This window comes from Urtica dioica, chromosome 2 (genome assembly GCF_054948205.1).
Source record: "Urtica dioica subsp. dioica isolate 48M chromosome 2, U.dioica_male_clone48M_v1_H2, whole genome shotgun sequence".
Lineage (NCBI taxonomy): Eukaryota > Viridiplantae > Streptophyta > Magnoliopsida > Rosales > Urticaceae > Urtica > Urtica dioica.
The window spans coordinates 17879111-17902999 of record NC_142757.1 but is presented as its reverse complement, the minus strand read 5'-3'; the positions used below and the strand labels follow the sequence as shown (position 1 = coordinate 17902999).

Sequence of the window (23889 nt, the reverse complement as noted above, 5' to 3'; positions counted from 1 at the left end):
GATGTAGAAAAGAGCATTCTTCATACATGCATCAGTGACAAAAGAATTATCAGGAAACGAAATACGAATTCCATTCTTAATGAACTTTAAACAATAATCTTGCTCACGAAGACGAGCAACGAATATTAACTTCTTCCCAAAGATAGGAACAAAATAAACATTATTCAAGTTTAAAGTGCGGTCTTCAAAAGACAGCGTCACGGATCCCACAGCCTTCGCGGACACCAGGCTCCCATCACCCCATTTGAAACAGAACTCGCCTTCCTCTAAGCTTTTGGTTTTCTTGAAACCATTCAAGGAACAACAAATATGGTTAGTAGCAGCGGAGTCAAGAATCCACGTTGATACATTATCAGCTACTAAGCATGCTTCGGTAACTAGTACAATACTATGTTCCTTTGCTTTGAGATAGGCAGGACAGTTCTTTTTATCGGCTTTGTAAGGTCTGTTCTTAGTTCCAGAGGCGGAGGCTTTTTGCTCAGTAGCATGTGCCTCTCCTTGATTCCTCTTTCTCTTAGTGAGACCTACAGCAGTGTGAAGTCCCTTCATAAGCTTGGTAACAGTGTACTCTAGCTTGTTTATGAAGTAGTTCATCTTGGAGGTATCAAGAGATGCGGGGAGAGTTTCTAAGATCATATCTATGATGTTCTTCCCATCAATCTCAGATCCTAGGATTTCCATTTTATTCAGAAAACTAATGATCAGTATCATGAAGTCTCCAACAGGAGTCCTAGCCTGCATATGACAGTTCATAAACTGTCGGACTGCTTGTAGCCTTGTTTGACGCCTTTGCCCTCCAAACATCTCAAGGAGATTGTAGAGCATGTTAGCGGTAGTCTCGATGTCACGATGTTGCTCTTTCAGCATATTGTTCATAGATGCCAAGATATAGCACCTCACAACCTCATCGGATTGAAGCCTGGCCGCTAAGGCGTTATTGTCCTCTTGAGTTGAATCATCATTCGTCAGAGGAGGACACGGGGTGGTGAGTACCCATTTGTGCTTGTTAACGGTAGGTTTTATGTCGAGGTTACGTTTCGAATCTACGTAGTTTTCGTTTTCGAGTTTGATCGAGGAAAGGAAGATAGAGAGATGGTTGAGAGACATCTTGCCTATATAAGTTGAAACAAGTTTATGATTAGTCTTTGGTTTAGGATTTAAGTTTTATTAAGACTTTTATAAAATCCAAAGGTGTTATAAACCAAACGATAATTTACTCCCTCAAGAGAAGGCCGCAAAAAATCTCCTTTTATAAGTAAATGACACATCATTAATGCTAAGCCAAGATGTCAATACATCTATGTTGACTAGCCGCCTTGTAAATTGGTTTGATCACTCACATCCTTTCGCAGGGCCTCGAGGGAGGATTACTAGAGATTGAGCCTAAGTGTGCAACCAACCACTTAGTCCAAAAGATCAACTTTGAAAAACAATCCCCCAAGGGGAGGCCTTGCCATCATCGTCTTACTCTCGGACGTAGCTCATTGAGCAATGATCAGAGCAAAGCGCCCTTGAGTACTCTCATTTAAGAGAGGGCCACGAGGGTGACTCTTAGTCCGGCAACACTTGCACTTTTCATTAGTGTTGGGGATCGTGGGTTACAAACAACAAGTATAACCCTCCCACTTAGTTTTTGGAGTTGGTTCATCGACTCTTATAAGTTCGGAAACAGATTTCCTAGTTAGAGAGTGACAGAGCGGACAACTAGAAGAGAATCCTAGATCGACATGTTCAGAGTAGTATTAGTGCATAAAGGCACAAGGTACATACTCGATCTTTTCCTATTTTCTATTTCGGGAAAGTGCGTGAGGGAAGTGTGAACTTCAACTCACTCGAACACTTGAAAGTTTGAGATTACACATCTTTTTATTTTTCGGCTTGTCTACAAAGAGACCTCCCACTCAAATTTTCAAGAGCATATAGATTTTGAACATATGTGATATAGATATAGTTTTGAAAACATTTTGAAAACTTATTTGATTTGGATGAAAAAATAGTTTCAAGTTTGAAAGTGAAAACGGTTTTTCAAAATTCAAACTAGTTTTGTAAAAACTCAATTTCAATTAAACTTTCAAAAATCAAAACATTTTAATCTTACACATCATGTTTATAATCATATGAAAAACATTTTTGCTCAAGAAAATTTTCTCATTAGAGTTCTATAACTCATGGTAGTGGGGTTTGAAAATCCGGAATTCTAAAAAACTGGAGTTTCGGAACAGACACGCACCTCGGAGTAAAATCGCCATATCTGGCGGCTCCGATGTCCTTTGGAGCCGATACCAGTGGCATTAGACAGAGGACAGACAGAGATTTAATTTGATTCAAGAATCAATAAATTTCAATTTCTGAGCAGAGAGTTATGCCACTTTTAATGCGGGTTTACTCCAGCTCGAAGAAAAAGAAATAATTAAAGCTTGGTCCTTTTTAGGTGCGAACAAGAATCGAGTGTAACGGAACGTTTTATGAAGTTGTTTAAAGCTTTTATTTGTCTTTTATTAGCAAGGTAATAACATGATATAAAAAAAAATAACAAGCATAAAACGATTCAAGTAAAAACAAGAAATTAGTAAAGCAAGAAAACTAGTCACAAAATTTTACTCGAAATTTCTCAAACCTTTAAAACACGTTTTTCAATATAAAAAATTAAAAAATTTTAGAACTGATTCTAATGTGTTTTAAAAACATCCCAAAATCATAGAAAAACAACATGGTTTTTAATTTAAAGACATGAGCAATAAATTAAAAAAAAATCTAAGATAACAATTCTAACTTGTCACAAAATTAGTAAACTTTCGAAAACGATTTTCAAGCTCATATTTTTAAATACATGTACATGCTAATCTTTGACCATAGCTCTGATACCATTTGTTGGAATCGATCTAGGGTTTAAGAAAATAATTAACGCTTCGGTAAGCGGCGGAATTTTAAAAATTTTCTTTTACAAGTAAAAACGGTTTTTACTAACCTAGACAAGTGCAAGTACATGTAATTAAAAACTAATATGAGCTAAGAAGTTTACTAACCTTTCTTGAAGCTTGATCTTGGAGAAGCTCTTAGAAAGTTGCAACGCTTGTCTGCCCTCGCAGCACGTCCCTCTTTCTTTCCTCGGCACCTCGAGCAACCACGAAAGTATCTATCACTTAATCACTCGAAATAAAGGAATTAGTGAGTCGGAACTTTTAAACACTACGACTTAAGAACGAGTCTTGAAGTCGCAGAGCTAAACACTAGGTCGAGTGAGGACCTAGGTGCCAAAACAAGAAAAATCGAAAATAAACTAGAAAGAGAGAGAGAGGAGTTCGGCCAAGTTCTAGAGAGAGAGAGTCTATCAAATCTCTTAAACTTGGATGAATGAAATGTGAGGAAATGAGGCTCCTATTTATAGGAGAGGTCTCACCTTCAATAAGGTAGTTTCCTCTTCTATAGAATATCACATATTCATGAGCAAAATAACCCTTATTTCCCACTTGAGAAACTCGGCCAAACAAGGCTTCTAGAAGCCTTGATTTGTTTCCTATTTTGTTCATGGCTTGCCTTTTCTCTCAACATGGCCGAAGTTCCCTTATGCATCCTTATGCAAATTTGTTTCCTCTTTTTCTTTTCGCAAGTATCTAAATACATTTATGCACAAAATAAACTCTCCTATTTCTCTATAGGGTAGGCGCCCAACATGTCTCTAGAAGGAGCTTCTAGAAGCTTCTTCATTTATTCATGAGAACATGAAAAAGGCCCATTAAGAATTTTCAATAAAACTCTTATGAAATGAAATTAATTCACGAGGCCCAATGATCAAGTCATGGCCGAGTGACATTAAGTCATCAAATGAACTTGTCAAAAAAATTATTGACATTCATTTCATCATTTGTCTCAAAAGACAAAATTACCCTTTTGACTATTTTCGTTCTTGTTTTGACTTAGCTTCCAGTTTAACTATTCCTATCGATGTGATTCGTGACAGTGACCTCATGGACCCAAATGAACAACGCTTGAGCTAAACACTTGGACTCAAAAGTTCACAAACCTTTTCCAAGTTTAGCTTAATGCCAACTAACTCCACTAAAGAGTTGACACTGAAAATCTCTCGGTTCAAATGAATTTATTTTCTACTCAAGAATTCACCTAATTATAATGAGCGGATCCACTGAATATTATCTATGTTTACCCTTCATGAATGTCATCAGCTAGTCGGGATTTACTAAATTACCATTTCACCCTTCTAGCTGTTATTTCCTCAACTCCTTTGTCGCTTGTGAATAAGTTAGAAACAATGTATTGACGAGGACCTAACAAGTCACATTGTTTCATCCAAAAGAGTCAGGACTCAATTTGGACACTGGCCAGTTCATTTATTCACACTCCAAGGAACAAAGCATGAAGTGACATGCATTGCATTTCAGCAATCTTGTACATGAATTCCATATCAATGAGAACTTCACAAAGTTACTCATGACATACTCACAACTTAGTACTTCACCAATAGGCCCTGTTCGGAATCACATAGTGAGTCCGAACTCTGAGTTTCTCAAATGAGAATACTAAGGTGTGAAATGACATGTCTCATTTCAGGATTAAGGTAAGCATGATGCAATTCATACATAGTGACTTTGAGACATAAGAGGTTAAATGGTTTGTTCTTATCTTGTCTCTAGAAGTGCACTGGTCAATTCAGTACCTTCGGAAGATACCTAGAAGAACTATAGAGTCTCCAACTCTCAATGCCTCATAACCAGACATCATAGATTCTTCTAACAATCGTACTGAGGTCAATAGTCCTTTGACCCTAAGATTGCGAATATATCGTTTTAAGCAAACTACGAAGAGTTTGTTCATGCAAATCTACATTTGTCTCTTCGTAAGTTGTTAAGTTTGTTTATGGACTAAAAGACTAAGGTTTTATCATAAAGCTTCAAACAAACAAAGAAAGAATGAATGAACGTTTCAACTTTATTAATGAATAAGCAATTACAAGCAAGAGTCTTCGTAAGACTATATTACATCAAATGTACACAAATAGACACTACTACTCTTCTTGTGGGCACCATTGACAACAAGATTCTCCTAACAATCATACTAAGATCAATAGTCCTTTGATCTTTAGATTGCGAATATATTGTTTTAAGCAAACCATGAAGAGTTTGTTCATGCAAATCTAATTTGTCTCTTCATATGTTGGTAGGTTTGTTTATGGACTAAAGACTAAGGTTTTTTCATAAAGCTTCAGACAAGGAAGGATGAATGAACGTTTCAACTTTTATTAATAAATAAGCAATTACAAGCAAGAGTCTTCGTGAGACTTTATTACATCAAATGTACATAAGTAAAGACTACAACTCTTCTTGTGGGCACTAGTGACAACATATAAAAACAACAAAGTTTATATAATCAACAACATTGAAATTCATTACATAACAACTTCAAGACTTTTACCGTTTTTCAGGAAAGAAAGCTCTGGCCCACCGATCGACACCAACTTCTTCGAGATACTTTGTCATCTCGACATCTTTCCGTCTCAACTGTCTAAAACTAGCTTCGAATGCTGTTTTACTGAAGGCGTAAGCAGCATCGTACAGTTCAAAGCGACAATGATCTGTCTTGAACTTGTGTTGGACATTAAGTTGTAAATGATAGTAACATGCTCCGTTAGGGATACCAGGAAACACAACTTCGACACCATATATGATGCTAACGTGTCAATCTGATATATACGCAAAATTAGGTATGTCTTCATCGATAGCTTCTCGCAATCTTCTCAAAAACCAAATCCAAGAAGCATGACACTCGCTATCTACAACTCCAAATGCAAGTGGATATAATTGTGAATTCGCATCCATTGCAATTGCACAAAGCAAGTGTCTGTCGTCTTTTGTCTTTAGAAATGCACCGTCCAATGATATGACCGGTTGACATGCTTTGAAGCCTCTACGACATGCTCCAATAAAAAAATAAAGTGTACTTGAATTTGTCACCATCTCGCACAAAGTCAGTTAACGTCCCAGGATTCTTTCGCTGCAACATGTACAACCAAGACGGTAACTTCTGATAGGATCGTCCGGTGTACCCCGCGAACCCAATAGCTTTCTCTTTGGATCTCCAAGCTTTCAGTTACGATATGTTCACACCCCATCTTGTCTTCACTTCTTCCCTGACGTTATGCGCCGAATACTCTCTGCCATAGAGCTAATTAAGTACTTGTCTTTAAATACATGACCGATGACCCATGATGCGGCTCCTCAATGGCCCTATGTTCGAACAACACGCGCACATGAGTGTTTACCCTCGTACGATGTAATCTCCCACATATCAGACTACTGCACGATACCCCTCAATCTCCACGTGCATTTCTCGTATTTGCATAGAACATACCATTTCTTTTTCGAAGAAGATTTCACACTAAATTCGAAATCATGTTTCAACGCGTACATGTGGTTATGTTTCTTCAATTCATGTTTGTTCTCAAACTACTGCCCAATATATATTTAATAATGACTTAGTTCTTTCTTCACAACATCATCGGCGGTGAACTCGGGTGCTTTCCTTGAATAAGGAACGATTGGTGTTCTGATTGTTGTCGCACGAAAATGAACAACGATTAAATACCTCGGGCGGTTCGATCCAAGGCCGGACAAAGTGATCGCGCCCGGGCCAAAAATGGGAGCTTGTAGACCGAGCTGCACCCTCCAGACCCTGAGGTGTGTTTTGGGGGGTGTGACCGTGCCAAGGGTTGGCTGCCTACGTACCCTTTAGTCGGGATCAGGTCAGAACGTAGTTCAATTTGTGTATTGGGGCTATCTTGGGCTCAGAGGCTTTGGGAATCCAAGGCTTTAGACTAGGACTCTGCTCGTAGCTTCTAGTGAAGACTTTAGAGGGGTCGCGTGCTCGTAGCTCGGAGTTCTAGATCAAGGGCTAAGAAGCGGGAGAGCGGCGTGTACCGCAGAAGCTCGGGTCACAGAAGAGGAGCGCGCTCCCTCTCGTGGAGGGGGGTCCTTATGTTTCTGAGCCGAGGGAGGAGGAGTGCGCGCTCTTGGAAATGTCACAAGAGGGCGAGAGAGAGTTCTCGAGAGAAGAGAAGTATTGTGTTAGCGTGAACCAGGATCCTTTTTTCCTCCCCTAGAGGGGGGGTACTTATAGTTGTGGAGAGAGGCCTTGGGCCGGCCCCTTGAGGCCCACCGGGTGGCCGGGAGCGGGGCGCGCAAGGCTTCACGCCCAAGAGGGCGCAGGGCGCGCGGGGACTCACGCCCAAGAGGGCGCAGGGCGCGTGGGACATGCCGCCTGGATGGGCGCGGGGCGTGCCGGGCACGGGACTTGGCCGGGCGCGGCGTGCCCGGCAGTGGGCGGCAAGAATGCTCGGCCGAGGTGGTCGAGGTGGCAAGGACGCTCGGCCGAGGTGGCCGAGGTGGCAAAGACGCTCGGCTGAGGTGGCCGAGGTGGCAAGGATGCTCGGCCGAGGTGCTCGATCGAGGTGGTAAGGACACTCGGCCGAGGTGGCCGAGGTGGCGAAAACGCTCGGCTGAGGTTGCCGAGGTGGCAAAGCTGCTCGGCCGAGGTGGCAAAGCTGCTCGGCTGAGTTGGCTGAGGTAGCAAGGCTGCTCGGCCGAGGTGGCCGAGGTGGCAAAGCTGCTCGGCCGGGGCGCGGGAGTGCGTGCGGGCCGGGAGGCCGGGCGCGCGGGAGCGCATGTGGGCTGGAGGGCCGGGGCGCGAGGAGCGCACATGGGCCGGAGGGCCGGGGCGCAGGGAGCGCACGCGGGCCGGAAGCGTGAGGGTTCGCGCGGCTGACTGCGCATGGCGCACATTCTGGGGCGTGAGACGTGCACGGCCGGCGGCGCAGGGCGCGCACGGGCCGGCAGCGTCGGGCACGCGCAGACCGGAGGAGAGAATACAGAGAAAATGTTCTCTAGGAAATTCTCCAGAGAGAAAGTTGTGTCTTCGCCCTCAAGTGAGAGAGGGTATTTATAGGAGTGGGGAAGGCCATGGGCCGACCCACTTGGAAGCCCACAAAAGGACAAGGCGCGGGGCGCGCATGGCTGGCAGGGCGCGGGGCGCGCATGGCCGTCAGGGCGCGGGGCGCGCATGGCGGGCAGGGGGCGGGGCGCGCATGGCGGGCAGGGCACGGGGCGCGCATCGCCGGCAGGGCGCGGGCGCGCATGGCCGTCAGGGCGCGGGGCGCATGGCCGGCAAGGCGCGGGGTGCGCATGGCCGGTAGGGCGCGGGTCGCGCATGGCCGGCAGGGCGCGGGGCGCGCATGGCCGGCAGGGGGCGGGCGCGCATGACCGGCAGGGCGCGGGCGCGCATGACCGGCAGGGCGCGGGGCGCATGCCCGGCATGGCGCGGGGCGCGCATGGCCGGTAGGGCGCGGGCGCGCATGGCCGTCAGGGCGCGGGGCGCATGGCCGGCAAGGCGCGGGGCGCGCATGGCCGGTAGGGCGCGGGTCACGCATGGCCAGCAGGGCGCGGGGCGCGCATGGCCGGCAGGGCGCGGGCGCGCATGACCGGCAGGGCGCGGGGCGCGCATGGTCGTCAGGGCCACGGGCGCGCATGGCCGTCAGGGCCACGGGCGCGCATGGCCGGCAGGGCGCGGGGCGCGCATGGCCGGCACGGCGCGGGGCGCGCATGGGTCGAGGCGGTCGGGGCCCGTTGGGTGATCCGGCCGGCGATGCTCGGCCGGCCTCGAATTGTTTTTAGATTTTTGGTTCGCCGAAAACGACCGACAACATTAGCCCCCCAAGTTCATGGCTCGTGAGTCACGGGTCATGAACTTTAATTTTTCAAGGGCGTTTGAGGTCTAGTCTTGCCCGAGTCGATCAAGGTTCTGACTCGGGGGCGGAACTCGAGACCCTTTGGGGTCGATTTCGCGAGACAAAGGTGGAACTCCAGATCGCCCGAGATCAGTGCGATGAAGCCCAGATGTCGGTGGCCAAGATGGCGGGGGAGCTGACCGAAGAACGGTGAGCTTGCGAGGTGGCGACACGATCGGCAAAGATTTTTCGCACTAAGGTTACCGACCTTCGGAGGCAACTGGATGCTCGATCCGATGCCTTTGGAGACGTCGCACCGCCAGCTTACTTCGAGCGAAGCGGCGCGCGTTTGGGCGGAGCGCGAGCGCGACTCTCTGGCAGAGGAGAACACCCGCCTTTCATCCCGTCTTGCAGAAGCGGAGCGAAGAGCGTCCGACTTGCAGGATGACTACGACATAGGGACCGAGGAGGCCCGTCGCGTCGTAGCGGTGGAATGTCGAGAAGCGACCGCGGCCGAGAACGAGCCCCGGGGGGTCACTTTTGACTTATTCGACACCTTATTTCCCCTGCTAGATGAGGGTACTGTTTGAGCCGTGTGTCTTCTTTTTTAGCGCGTATGTTTAGCGCTTTGCTTTCCTTTTCTAGGATTTTTTATTTATTTTCCACGCACTTTTTATTCAGCACGTGTTTATTGGATTCAGAGCCGTGGCTCTTTATATGAGATATTTTTGTTGCTTTCATGTCGAATGCCTATCTCATTTTTCGAGTAATTTTCACTCGTATATGCCTTCTTTGCGGGCCAACGTGGCCCGAAGGGCTTGCATTCTTACCAATAGTCTTGGCAGATTTTGCGTCCTTAACTGGGGTTCGTCCTCCGCTCGTTTCATCGTCACGACTCGTCGTCGTTTAAACGTTCGATGTGAGGGGGCGTTTGTGCCCAGTTAGGCGATTGGCCGACCCGTGTTTCAACGGTGGTATCGGCCTGTCGGGTTAGGCCGACGGTTCAGCGTGCCTAACGTGGCTGTGACCCAGTGACTTCGCTTCGTGCCTTCCGGCGATCGAAGAGGTCGTAGCGGGTAGTTCCCGGGGGTTCTGCGTCCGTGCCTTTGGCGACTGGACGTGTATGTTGCGCCGGGTTGGGCCGACGTCTTTTGGGCTCGCTTTGGAGCAAGCGAACGTAAATTGCGCCGGTGTTAGGCCGGCGTCTTCGGAGCTCGTGCCGTTGAGTAGCGGTTATGGTGCGCCGGCTGAGCCTGACGTCTTTTGGGTTCGTGCCCTGAAGCAAACGAACGCGCTTTGCGTCGGATTAGGCCGACGTCTTTTAGTGTTCGCGCCCTGGAGCGTCGGAACATAGGTGCGCCGGGTTTGGCCGACGTCTTTTTAGTGTTCGCGCCCTTGGGCGTCGGAACGTAGGTGCGCCGGGTTAGGCCGACGTCTTTTTGGCGTTCGCGCCCTGGAGCGTCGGAACGTAGGTGCGCCGGGTTAGGCCGACGTCTTTTTGGCATTCGCGCCCTGGAGCGTCGGAACGTAGACGCGCCGGGTTAGGCCGGCGTCTTTTTAGCGTTCGCGCCCTGGAGCATCGGAACGTAGGTGCGCCGGGTTAGGCCGACGTCTTTTGGGCTCGCTTGCCCCGGAGCAAGCGAACGCGGTTGCGTCGGGTTAGGCTGACGTCTTTTGGGCCCGCTCACCCTGGAGTGAGCGAACGCGGTTGCGTCGGGTTAGGCCGACGTCTTTTGGGCCCGCTCACCCTGGAGTGAGCGAACGCGGGTGCGTCGAATTAGGCCGACGTCTTTTGGGCCCGCTTACCCTTGAGTAAGCGAACGCGGTTGCGTCGGGTTAGGCCGACGTCTTTTACTCAAACCCTATTGCGCAGGGTTAGGCCAGCGTCTTAGGTGTTCGCGCCTTTAGGGTTCTGAGGCTGGCGAATCTTTGTTTGGCTCAAATTTGGCCTTTTTAGGGTTTGAGGCAGCGGCTTTACACGACTTACATGCGTCCCGGAAGACGTCTTTCACCTGCGCCTTTACGCGTCTTACGGCACGCCGGGAAGGCCGACGTTTTACTCGAACCCGTATGCACGAAGGGCCGTCGGGGTACGAGCTTCCTAAGTCTGTATCCCCGTGGGGGACTTAGGCCCTTTTGCATCGGGTTAGACCAACGTCTTTGAGCTCGTGGGTAGAGCGACCGAAGTGCTCGTGGGTTGAGCGACCGAAGTGCTCGTGGGTTGAGCAACCGAAGTGCTCGTAGGTTGAGCAACCGGACTTATGCGTTGTGCCGGGTTAGGCCGGCGTCTTTAAGCTCGTGCTGTTGAGCGACCGAGCATGTGTGTTGCACCGTGTTAGGTCGACGTCTTTTCTCGGACCGGTATGCCTGATGAGCCGTCGGGGCCCGAGCTTCTCAAGCCTCTGTATCCCATGAGTGGGGGGCTTAAGGTTTTTTTTTTTTTTTTTATATGCCGTAATTTTTCGAGTGTACGTTTCAGGACCCATAGCCCCCGAAGTTTTTAGTTTACAGGTCGTGCCATGAAGACTAAAAACTGTGATAAAGTGGATAAAAAAACCGCGAACTTTATTTGATTTTTGCTAACAGGGAACATCCTTGAATAGTGGCGCGTAGGCCTAATTGAGCAAGGGAAATCAGAGCAATAGATGGGGGGACTTGGTCACTGGTGGTACTGCCTCAAGTGCTCGGCGCTCCACGGGTGTCGGATTGGAGTTCCGTCTGTGTGTTCGAGGTAATAGGTTCCGTCGTGTATGACTTGTCGAACTCTATATGGTCCTTCCCAATTTGAGCCCAGGACCCCGGCGCCTTGCACTTGGGTGTTTTGGAATACGCGTCTGAGTACAAGGCTGCCGACGGCGAAGATCCGCCTTTTGACTTTGGCGTTGTAGTACCTCTCAACCTTTCGCTTTTGTGCAGCGAGTCTGGTGAGGGCCTCGGATCTTTCTTCGTCGATTAGATCCAATTCGAGGCACATGGCCTCGTCATTTTCTTTTTCATCGAAAGTGTCGACCCGGTAGGTGGGGACTTCCGTTTCCACGGGGACCACCGCTTCAATCCCAAAAGCTAGGGAGAAGGGGGTTTCTCCGGTGACGTTTCGAACGGTCGTTCGATAGGCCCATTGGATGAAAGGCAATTCCTCAGCCCAGGCGCCCTTTTTGGCTTCGAGCTTTTTCTTGAGGTTGCTTTTAATCGTCTTGTTGACGGCTTCCACTTGGCCATTAGCCTGTGGGTGTCGCGGGGATGAGAATGTCTTGCTTATCCCTAGTTAGGCGCAGGTCTCTCTAACCCTCGTGTTGTCGAACTGCGCGCCGTTATCGGTCACGATTGACGCGGGGATGCCGTGGTGGCATATTATGGACTTCCAGATGACGTTTGTAGTATTGGCCTCAGTGATCCTAGCCAGAGGCTCGGCTTCGACCCACTTAGTGAAGTAGTCAATAGCGACGATGGCGTATTCGTATTGCCTCGGGGCTTTGGGAAGCTTGCCGATAATGTCTACGCCCCATTTTGGGAAGGGCATGGAACAACGATGCTACTCAGGGGAGATGGCGGCTGATGTGGAACGTTGGAGAAATGTTGACACTTGTCACACTTTCTTGCCCAGTCGTAGGCGTCTTTTTTCATCGTTGGCCAGAAATAGCCTTGTCGAAGTGCTTTGAGCGCGAGGGACCTCCCAGCGGCGTGGTTCCCGCAGAGGCCTTCGTGGATCTCGCGGAGGACCTTAGTCGACTCGACGCTGTTGAGACATCGGAGCAGCGGGGTTGAATACCCGCGCTTGTATAAGGCTTCGCCTCTCAACACGTATTTGGATGCGAGGGCTTTCAGCCTTTCGGCTTCTCTGCGGTCTTCGGGAAGTACCCCTCTTCGCAAGAAGTCCGTAAGCGGGGTCATCCAAGTTGGATGAGCGGCGCTCTCAATCGCTCCAACCTCGTCACATGAGACGGATGGTCGCGGGAGAGACTCGATTGGGATAGTTCCCAACCCGTCTTCGGTGATACCGGATCCGAGGCGAGCTAAAGCGTCAGCCTCGGAGTTCTCTTCTCGTGGGATCTGGATGATCTCGAACCAGGAGAAGGCATCTAGTTTGGAATTTGTCTTTGCCAAGTAGGCGATCATGTTAGGTTCTTTGGCAACGTAGTCGCCTTTAACCTAATTTACGATCAACTGCGAGTCACAGTGTATTCGTAAGTTCTACACGTTGAGCTTTTGAGCAAGCTCTAGCCCTACTATGAGGGCTTCGTACTCGGCCTCATTGTTGGAGGGCGTAGCGTAACTTTTCCCGGTCGGGATTTGTCAGAATCACGCCGGCGCCTGCTCCTTGGGCATTAGATGCTCCGTCTATGTGTAGTTCCCAGATGGGGCCTGTAGGGTCGACCTTTCTCTTTCGAGCCGACAAGTCGTCGGTCGAGTCGTCTTCTGCTCTTCCCATGTCGGGAGTGTAGGAGAATTCTGCTATGAAATCAGCTAAGGCTTGAGCCTTTATTGCTGGTCTCGGGTGAAACTCGATCCCGTACTCGCTCAATTCTTGGGACCAGATCGCCATGCGAGTCGATGTTGTTGTCAATGGTGCCCACAAGAAGAGTAGTAGTGTCTATTTATGTACATTTGATGTCATATAGTCTTACGAAGACTCTTGCTTGTAATTGCTTATTCATTAATATAAAGTTGAAACGTTCATTCAATCTTCCTTGTCTGAAGCTTTATGATAAACCCTAGTCTTTTAGTCCATAAACAAACCTAACAACTTACGAAGAGACAAATGTAGATTTGCATGAACAAACTCTTCGTAGTTTGCTTAAAACGATATATTCGCAATCTTTGGGTCAAAGGACTATTGACCTCAGTACGATTGTTAGAAGAATCTATGATGTCTGGTTATGAGGCATTGAGAGTTGGGGACTCTATAGTTCTTCTAGGTATCTTCCTAAGGTACTGAATTGACCAGTGCACTTCTAGAGACAATATAAGAACAAACCATTTAACCTCTTATGTCTCGAAGTCACTATGTATGAATTGCATCATGCTTACCTTAATCCTGAAATGAGACATGCCATTTCACACCTTAGTATTCTCATTTGAGAAAGTCAAAGTTCGGACTCACTATGTGATTCCGAACAAGGCCTATTGGTGAAGTACTAAGTTGTGAGTATGTCATGAGTAACTTTGTGAAGTTCTCATAGATATGGAATTCATGTACAAGATTGCTGAAATGCAATGTATGTCACCTCATGCTTTGTTCCTTGGAGTGTGAATAAATGAACTGGCCAGTGTCCAAATTGAGTCCTGACTCTTTTGGATGAAACAATGTGACTTGTTAGCTCCTCGTCAATACATTGTTTCTAACTTAGTCACAAGCGACAAAGGAGTTGAGGAAATAACAGCTAGAAGGGTAAACATAGATAATATTCAGTGGATCCGCTCATCATAATTAGGTCGAATTCTTGAGTAGAAAACAAATTCATTTGAACCGAGAGATTTTCAGTGTCAGCTCTTTAGTGGAGTCAGTTGGCATTAAGCTAAACTTGGAAAAGGTTTGTGAACTTTTGGGTCCAAGTGTTTAGCTCAAGCTTTGTTCATTTGGGTCCGTGAGGTCACTGTCACGAATCACATCGATAGGAATAGTTAAACTGGAAGCTAAGTCAAAACAAGAACGAAAATAGTCAAAAGGGTATTTTTGTCTTTTGAGACATATGATGAAATGAATGTCAATAAATTTTTTGACAAGTTCATTTGATGACTTAATGTCACTCGGCCATAACTTGATTATTGGGCCTTGTGAATTAATTTCATTTCATAAGAATTTTATTGAAAATTCTTAATGGGCTTTTCTCATGTTGTCATGAACAAATGAAGAAGCTTCTAGAAGCTCCTTCTAGATGAGAATAGGCGCCCATAATACCCAAGGAAAGAAAGTTTATTTTGTGCATAAATGTATATAGATACTTGCCAAAAGAAAAAGAGGAAACAAATTTGCATAAGGATGCTTAAGAATTTCGGCCAAGTAAGAAAAAGGCAAGGCAAGGCACATAAAAGGAAACAAATCCAAGCCTTCTAGAAGGCTGCCTTGGCCGTGTGGAATAAGAGGGAAATGGGCAATATTTGCTCATGAATATGTGATATTCTATAGAAGAGGAAACTACCTTATTGAAGGTGAGACCTCTCCTATAAATAGGAGCCTCATTCCACACATTTCATTCATTCCAAGTTTTAGAGATTGAGAGCTTCTCTCTCTAGCTTGGCCGCCCCTCTCCTCTCTCTCTATTCAATTTCGATTTTTGTTTTGGCACCTAGGTCCTCATTTGACCTAGAGTTTAGCTCTGTGACTTCAAGACTCGTTCTTAAGTCGTAGTGTTTAAAAGTGCCCACTCACTGATTCCTTTATTTCGAGTGATTTAGTGATAGAAACTTTCGTGGTTGCTCGAGGTACCGAGGAAAGAAAGAGAGAGGTGCTGCGAGGGGAGACGAGCGTTGCAAACTTTCCAAAAGCTTCTTCAAGGTTCAAGCTTCAAGAAAGGTTAGTAAACTTCTATACTCATAATAGTTTTTAATTACATGTACTTGCTCTTTGTCTAGGTTAGTAAAAAACTGTTTTTACTTGAAAAGAAAATTTTTAAATTCCGCCGCTTAACGAAGCGTTAAACTTTTTCTTAAACCCTAGATCAATTCCAACAATGTTCCCTTTTGAAGAGCTTTACCGATTGGGTGTCCTGTTCGGACAACGATTGGGTGAGCCTGGAAGTAAGGGCGTAGCTTTTTGGCGGCTACGAGTAGAGCGAGAGAGAGCTTGTCTATCTCTGTGTAACGCGTTTCGGCGTCAAGTAGGGCTTTGCTTATGTAGAAGATGGGCCATTGAGCCCTATCTTCTTCACAGATTAGCACAGCGCTCACAGCTCGTTCGGAGACGGCGAGGTAGACGTAGAGCGTCTCGCCTTCTTTTGGCTTGGAGAGGAACAGAGGTGTCCCGAAGTAGGCCTACATTTCTTGAAAGGCCCTTTCGCACTCGTCCGTCCATTCAAAGCCGTCCGTCTTCTTTATTGCTTTGAAGAACGGTTGACACTTGTCGGTTGCTTTAGCCACAAAACTTGAGAAGGCGACACGGGGTAGTGTCAGTCGACTCGTGGATCGGGAATCGACTCGAGGAGCGAACTCAACTCGAGGAGCTGTGCATAACGTCGACACGAGGACTAGTCAGTCGACTCGTGGATCGAGACTCGACTCGAGGAGGAACTCAACTCGAGGAGTTGTGAGCGAAGTCTACACGAGGACTAGTCAGTCGACTCATGGATCGGGACTCGACTCGAGGAGCGAACTCAACTCGAGGAGTTGAGCAAAGTCGACACGAGGACTAGTCAATCGACTCATGGATCGGACTCGACTCGAGGAGCGAACTCACTCGAGGAGTTATGCGTAATGTCGACACGAGGACTAGTCGGTCGACTCACGGATCGGGACTCGACTCGAGGAGCGAACTCAACTCGAGGAGTTGTGAGCGGAGTCGACATGAGGACTAGTCAGTCGACTCATGGATCGGGACTCGACCCGAAGAGCGAACTCAACTCGAGGAGTTGTGCGTGAAGTTGACACGAGGACTAGTCAGTCGACTCGTGGATCGGGACTCGACTCGAGGAGTGAACTCAACTCGAGGAGTTGTGAGCGAAGTTGACACGAGGACTGCTCAGTCGACTCGTGGATCGGGACTCGACTCGAGGAGCGAACTCAACCCGAGGAGTTGTGAGCGAAGTTGACACGAGGACTGCTCAGTCGACTCGTGGATCGGGACTCGACTCAAGGAGCGAACTCAACTCGAGGAGTTGTGAGCGGAGTCGACGTGAGGACTAGTCAGTCGACTCATGGTTCGGGACTCAACTCGAGGAGCGAACTCAACTCGAGGAGTTGTGAACTCATCTTGACGTGTGAACGACTTCGATCCCTCCGATAGTTCCGAAGGTGACTGGTAAATCAATGATTCCTTCAGTCATGACCTTTTCTCCCGTAAACCCAAACAGAGGTGTCTCAGTTGGGACAGGGCGGAGCCCCCCGAGCTTCATGCGCTCTAGGGCGGTCTTAATGATTATATCGACGGCGCTGCCGTTATCAATAAGAACTCTTTTTACCAAGTTGTTGGCCACCTGGGCCTTGAGGACTATAGCGTCATTATGCGGGTGCACAACTCGCTTGGCCTCTTCATTGGTGAATTGTATCGTCTCGTGAGGTACGGACGGAGGTTCCTCGTAGGTGAGGTTAACCTGCCCGGCAAGGCCTTCTTGAGAGGCAGCTCAGAGGAGCCTTTTCCTTTGCCGGGCCGAGTCCCCGTCTTGCAAGCCACCTAAGATGGTGGTGACGACGTGGAGTTGCGCATCGGCTGTGGCCGCGACCGCTGTGCGGTCGGTGCTAGCATTGGTCCCACCACCTTTCTCAGGCTGTGGCCTGTTTTCGACGGGGGCTGCCGCTCCTACCAAGCGAAGGACAAACTCTTTGAGCTCTCCCTTCTGGATTATCGTCTCAATTTGTTTCCTCAGATGGAAGCATTGAGCGGTCGTGTGACCGTAATCCCGGTGGAACTCACAATAACGGGACCGGTCGCGAGATGCGAGGCTGCCCCTTATTGGAGCCGGAGCGACGAATTTGTCACGCACCACAGCGTAGATTTGCTCTACTGGGGCGTTCAGGGGAGTGTAACTCGAGTAGTCTCTAAAATGGCTCGCGAGACGCGGCTTTTGAGATGTAGGGGGCCGGCTATCGGAAGCTTGACCTCCCTTGTTTATCATCTTACGGGGATTGCCAGGCTCGTTGCCGGACTCATCCCGACGGCGGGAGCTTTGGTTGCTGCTCCTGCGGCCTTCGAGGTAATCTTCTACCCCCATAAAGGTTTTGGCTCGGTTCATTAACTCGGCCATCGTAGAAGGGACTCTGCCGACGACGGACTTTAAGAAGTCTCCAGTGCGCAAGCCCTCGATGATGGCTGTAATTGCGTCACTGTCGTCAAAGCGGTCAACCTTATTTGATTCTGCAGTGAATCGGGTGAGATACTGTCTCAAGGACTCGTTATTCTCTTGCCTGATCGACCATAAGTACATCTTGGTCTTCTTTTGGACCATGGATGTAGCAAACCGTGCCAGGAACATGTCCTTCAGGTCTTTGAATGACTGGACGCTTCCTGGCCTTAAATTCTTATACCACTCGAAACCGGGTCCGGTGAGGGTAAGACTAAAAGCTTGGCATAGAGCCCCAGGTGAGACGCCCTACATCGTCATCCAAGTTTCGTAATGTTGGATGTGATACGTGGGATCAGATTTCCCATTGTATGGAGGGAGATTCGGGAGTTTGAAGTTTCCCGTGCACACCTCAGCAAGGATTTGGGCGGTGAAGGGAGAGGAATGTTCTTCCACGACCCCGTATGTATCAACAGCCAAGCCGCCTTCACGCAGGTCACGCACCTCATTACGAAGATTGTGAATCATGGTGACGACGTCGAGGCCAGTGTAGGGGGTCACTCCTTGTTCAGGAGGAGTCACCTGTCGCCTTTCGTTCGACCCTTGAGTCGTGCGAGGGTCCCCATTGATTGGGGCCGTAGGGTTACGACCCTTACGAGCGCTCAGCCTCTCCCGGAGGTCTTCGCCACGGTCGTTCCGTTGGGCGGTAAGTCGAGCTCTAAGATCCGGCCCGGCGGTATGGGGGCGTGAGCTTCGAGCCATACGCCTTACTCGCCGAGTCGTTGTACCTTCCCTGACGTTGCCTCTTTGACCGAGTCGGTCATGGGCTGAACGTCGGGAGGTCTCTTCTTGAGAGGAGACCGGTATTGCTTTTGTTTTCGATGGACCGGCTTCGATCTCAACAGGGAGTTCCCCGTCTTTGGTGAGAGAAGTCTCGACGTCCGCCGAAATTTCCAAGCCTTCATAGTCGGGGTCATAATCATGTCCCTCATCCATGAGGTCCTCGGATTCCCCGTGGGGGGCGCCGTGTGCAGGTGCCTTGCCCGCCAGTTGGCGATAGTACCTTGCATTGGCTATCTTTAGTTGGTGGATTATCTCCTCCATTTCAAGGATGCGGTCGTCCCGACTGTCTTGAAGAGGAGGGGGCGAGGGAGTGTGGCTCTCGTCGTTGAGAGACTCCTCGTCGCCTTGCGCTCGGGAGCGCAGGAAGTATTTCTTCACCAAGGTTGCGTTTTCGGGGTTATTCACACCCTCAGAACGAACGGGTGGTTGACCACTCATGTCTTTCTCGAGTCGAGAAGAAAGGGGTCGAGCTGTAGAAGGGATTTCGGGCTGTGTAAGTCGGGAAGTCCCCTCCTTCTAGTGCCAAAATGTTGTCGCACGAAAATGAACAACGATTAAATACCTCGGGCGGTTCGATCCAAGGCCAGACCAAGTGATCGTGCCCGGTCCAAAAATGGGATCTCGTAGACCGAGCTGCACCCTCCAGACCCTGAGGTGTGTTTTGGAGGTGTGACCGTGCCAAGGGTTGGCTGCCTACGTACCCTTTAGTCGGGATCAGGTCAGAACGTAGTTCAATTTGTGTATTGGGGGCTATCTTGGGCTCAGAGGCTTTGGGAATCCAAGGCTTTAGAGTAGGACCCGGCTCGTAGCTTCTAGTGAAGACTTTAGAGGGGTCGCGTGCTCGTTGCTCGGAGTTCTAGCTCAAGGGCCAAGAAGCGAGAGAGCGGCGTGTACCGCAGAAGCTCGGGTCACAGAAGAGGAGCGCGCTCCCTCTCGTGGAGGGGGGTCCTTGTGTTTTTGAGCCGAGGGAGGAGGAGTGCGCGCTCTTGGAAATGTCACAAGAGGGCGAGAGAGAGTTCTCGAGAGAAGAGAAGTATTGTGTTGGCGTGAAGCAGGATCCTTTTCTCCTCCCCTAGGGGGGGGGGGGTATTTATAGTTGTGGAGAGAGGCCTTGAGGCCCACCGAGTGACCGGGAGCGGGGCGCGCGAGGCTTCACGCCCAAGAGGGCGTAGGGCGCGCGGGACATGCCGCCTGGATGGGCGCGGGGCGTGCCGGGCACGGGACTTGGCCGGGTGCGGCGTGCTCGGCAGTGGGCGGCAAGAATGCTCGGCCGAGGTGGCCGAGGTGGCAAGGACGCTCAGCCGAGGTGGCCGAGGTGGTAAAGACGCTCGGCCGAGGTGGCCAAGGTGGCGAAGACGCTCGGCCGAGGTGGCCGAGGTGGCAAGGATGCTCGGCCTAGGTAGCCGAGGTGGCCGAGGTGCTCGATCGAGGTGGTAAGGACACTCAGCCGAGGTGGCAAAGCTGCTCGGCCGAGGTGGCCGAGGTGGCAAAGTTGCTCGGTCGAGGTGGCAAAGCTGCTCGACCGAGGTGGCCGACGTGGCAAGGCTTCTCGGCCGAGGTGGCAAAGCTGCTCGGCCGGGGCGCCGGGGCGCGCACGGGCTGGGGCGCAGGGGCGCGCGCGGGTCGGGGCGCCGGGAGCGCACGCGGGCCGGAGGGCCGGGGCGCGAGGAGCGCACACGGGCCGGAGGGCCGGGGCGCAGGGAGCGCACGCGGGCCGGAGGCGTGAGGGCGCGCGCGGCTGACTGCGCAGGGCGTAGGGCGCACATGGCCCGGGCCGCACAGCCTGGGGCGTGAGACGTGCACGGCCGGCGGCGTCGGGCACACGCAGACCGGAGGAGAGAATACATAGAAAATGTTCTCTAGGAAATTCTCCGGAGAGAAAGTTGTGTCTTCCCCCTCAAGTGAGAGGGGGTATTTATAGGAGTGGGGAAGGCCATGGGCCGACCCACTTGGAAGCCCATAGAAGGACAAGGCGCGGGGCGCGCATGGGTGGCAGGGCGCGGGGCGCGCATGGCCATCAGGGCGCGGGGCGCGCATGGCCGGCAGGGCGCGGGGCGCGCATCGCCGGTAGGGCGTGGGCGCGCATGGCCCTCAGGGCGCGGGGCGCATGGCCGGCAGGGCGCGGCGCGCGCATGGCCGGCAGGGCGCGGCGCGCGCATGGTCGGCAGGGCGCGGCGCGCGCATGGCCGGCAGGGCGCGGGGCGCACATAGCCAGTAGGGCGCGGGGTGCACATGGCGGGCAGGGCGTGGGCGCGCATGACCGGCAGGGCGCGGGCGCGCATGGCCGGCAGGGCGCGGGCGCGTTTGGCCGACAGGGCGCGGGGCGCGCATGGCCGTCAGGGCGCGGGCGCGCATGGCCGGCAGGGCGCGGGGCGCGCATGGCCGTCAGGGCGCGGGCGCGCATGGCCGGCAGGGCGCGGGGCGCGCATGGGTCGAGGCGGCCGGGGCCCGTTGGGTGATCCGGCCGACGATGCCCGGCCGGCCTCGAATTGTTTTTAGATTTTCGGTTCGCCGCAAACGACCGACAACACTGATCATCGGAGGCTCACACTGACAATGACCTGATGGTTCACAGTGACCCGTTGCTACTGTAAAAATTTCCACAAACTCATCATATTCTTCCGGATTGACGAATTCTTTAAATTCTTCACCTCCACCATTGTTATCACCATCATCTCCATCACTATTGTCTTCATCACCTTCGCCACCTTTGTGCTCATCACCTTTGTCACTATTGTATCCATCATATTCGTCACTGTTGTGAATACAATCTCTATCACGCATGTACACTTCGTCACCATCTTCGGCACCCTTGTACTCGTTAAACAAGTCATCGTCACAGCCACTGTATAAGTTTTCAATTATAGGATCATTTTGTCGATCCTCGATAACAAGAGTATTCCGTCTCTTCTTCGGTTCATTGCGAGACACCTTTCCATTTACATACTCCTCGATACGCAATAGGTGCAATGATCTGTTTCGGTACCAAACTTACACAAAGTGGAAATCTATTACGATATATGTGCTTCATAAAATACGAAATGTCACCATTGTCCTTCAAAACAGCAAGAGCCATCGGAATTGTACCCATTGTATATGGGACTTTGTGTTTTAAGTCGAAAAAGAATTTGTCTAACTCGAGCTTCTTATATATAAAATCTATTAACTCCTTGTACGTTATCTCTTTGGAGCTGCGAATGCACGCCATACTGCATTGGTGAACGTCCATATGTGTTCTTCCTTCTCCCAAGTGTCGTTAACCATGATAAAAATAGCAAAAAAGCAGCCAAACTATGCAAAATTAGCTTATCCATCGTACAACATCGTAAAGAATCGTACAGCATCGTACGCCATCGTACAACATCGCATTGTACAGACCATAATTTTTTTTCAAATTTCATCGTACAAAAAAGTTAAATCTCATCCTACCATATCGTATACCATCGTACAAAAAAGTTAAAACCCAGTTTTTTTTACTATGTTTTTCAGATCTGATCGATTTTTATCACTACATTCTATCATATACAATCAAAAGTTATTTAAAATGATTAAGTTCGTAATCTTACCCATGATTCCTTGAAATCCACTTACGTAGAGAAGATTTGAGAGAGAGAGAGAGAGAGAAGATTGAAGTGTTAAAATGAATTAATTTTTTTGAGTGGATGATGTATAGAGAATAAGAAGGGTATTTTTATCCAATTATGTTACAAAAGTCCATTTTTGGATATTTTTTAATTTATAATCTAATCTTGATATTTAATAAATTATTAAACCCACTTAATAAATTTTTTCTTTTCTTTTAACATCAGTCTCTGAACTTTTTATATGGATCCAGTGGCTATTTAGTCATATGAAAAGTTAGAATTTGAAATAGCCAACGTTTCGTTAATTTTTTGTAAATAGCTACATAAATCTATTTACGCTATAAAAATAAAAATAAAAACGCAGAGTAAATTTCTAGTAAATATGGTTATTTACGAAATATTTCCAACAGTTTTTGGCTATTTACGAAAAATTTACAAAACGTTGGGTAAAACACAAACACTTATGTTTATGTGACTTATATCGCTAAATTCTTATTTTGATATTATGTACCCTAAAAAATAAAATTCCTATGTTAAGTTGCTATGCCTCATTTTTTGAAACGCAAATCAATAAATAAATAAATAACAAAACGTAAGAAACGAGCTTGATGGTTTACGAAAATAATATTTGGATGTTGGAAATGGTCGGAAAAATAATCGAAGAAGAAAGAACTATTACATACAGAACTATGCTAATATGAAAAATCACGTACTAGATTAAACACGAGTTCATGTATGTAATTGTGAACCATCAATATCTTCATGCCATTAAACCAGATTGTTTTTGTTTTAGTCATTGTTTTACTATCCAGAAGAATACAAAATAAAAATAAAAAGAGAAATAAACGCTAAAGGATTTTATTAATAATAATTTTTTAAAAAATATTGGAAATGTTGTTTAATGTTGTCATTTTTACAAGGTTAAAAGGATATCCAAGAGTAAAAACAACAAAACAAATCCAAGCCCGCAAGAAAAGTCTTTAAGTTGATCCTCGAGTCGAATTCAAAGTCCTCGAGTCGACTCCAAGGTCCTCCAGTCGACTGCAAATCAAGTCCTCGAATCGAATCCAAGTCCGCGAGTCAACTAAATTATCGAGTCAACTCCAAGGTCCTCCCGTCAACTCCAAATCAAGTCCCCGAGTCGAATCCAAGTCCGCGAGTCAACTAAGCTCTCTAGTTGACTTCAAATCAAGTCCACGAGTTGACTCTCAAGCTCTTGTGTTGACTCCAAGATCATAAAGTCAAGTCCTCGATGAAATCCTCGAGTCGACTCCAAAGTCTTAGAGTTGACTACACGTCAAGTCCATGAGTAAATTCTTTATTCACGTACTCGATTCAAATCCTTGTGTAAACTCCTTAACAAAGTCCTCCAGTTGAATTTTAGTCCTCGAGTTGAATTCAAGTACATGAGTTCAAAGCACACGAGTTGATTCTCAAATCCTCGAGTCGACTCCAAATCAAGTCCTTAAGTCGATTTTCAAGTCCTCGAGTCGACTATCAAATTATCGAGTCGACCCTAAATCAAGTCCTTAAGTCGATTCTCAAATGCTCGAGTTGACTCTCAAATCCTCGACTCAACTCCAAATCAAGTCCTTGAGTCAACTCTTATGTCTCTGATTTGAGGCCAAATTAAATTCTCGAGTCGATTCCTTACGCAAGTTGGCTCCAAAGTTCTTGAACCGATTTCGAACAAAGTCGTGAAGACAAACCCTTTACGGAATATTCGAGACAAATTCACAAACAAAACATTCAAAACAAACTTGGTCGTGATGCCAACTCCTCGAGGCCGTCAACC

General features: G+C 48.6%; 1 protein-coding gene across 1 annotated transcript in view; it reads right to left on the bottom strand.

Moving 5' to 3' along the window:
- The window catches only part of LOC149404124 (uncharacterized), a 66119-nt gene extending 44518 nt beyond the window's left edge, over positions 1-21601 (bottom strand). Inside the window, exons 1-2 of the mRNA XM_089607415.1 lie at positions 21549-21601; positions 21072-21355 (exon numbers count right to left, since the gene is read on the bottom strand). Coding sequence (XP_089463541.1) covers positions 21072-21355; positions 21549-21601 — 337 coding nt within the window. The remainder of the gene's footprint in view (positions 1-21071; positions 21356-21548) is intronic.
- Between the last annotated feature and the right edge of the window lie 2288 nt (positions 21602-23889).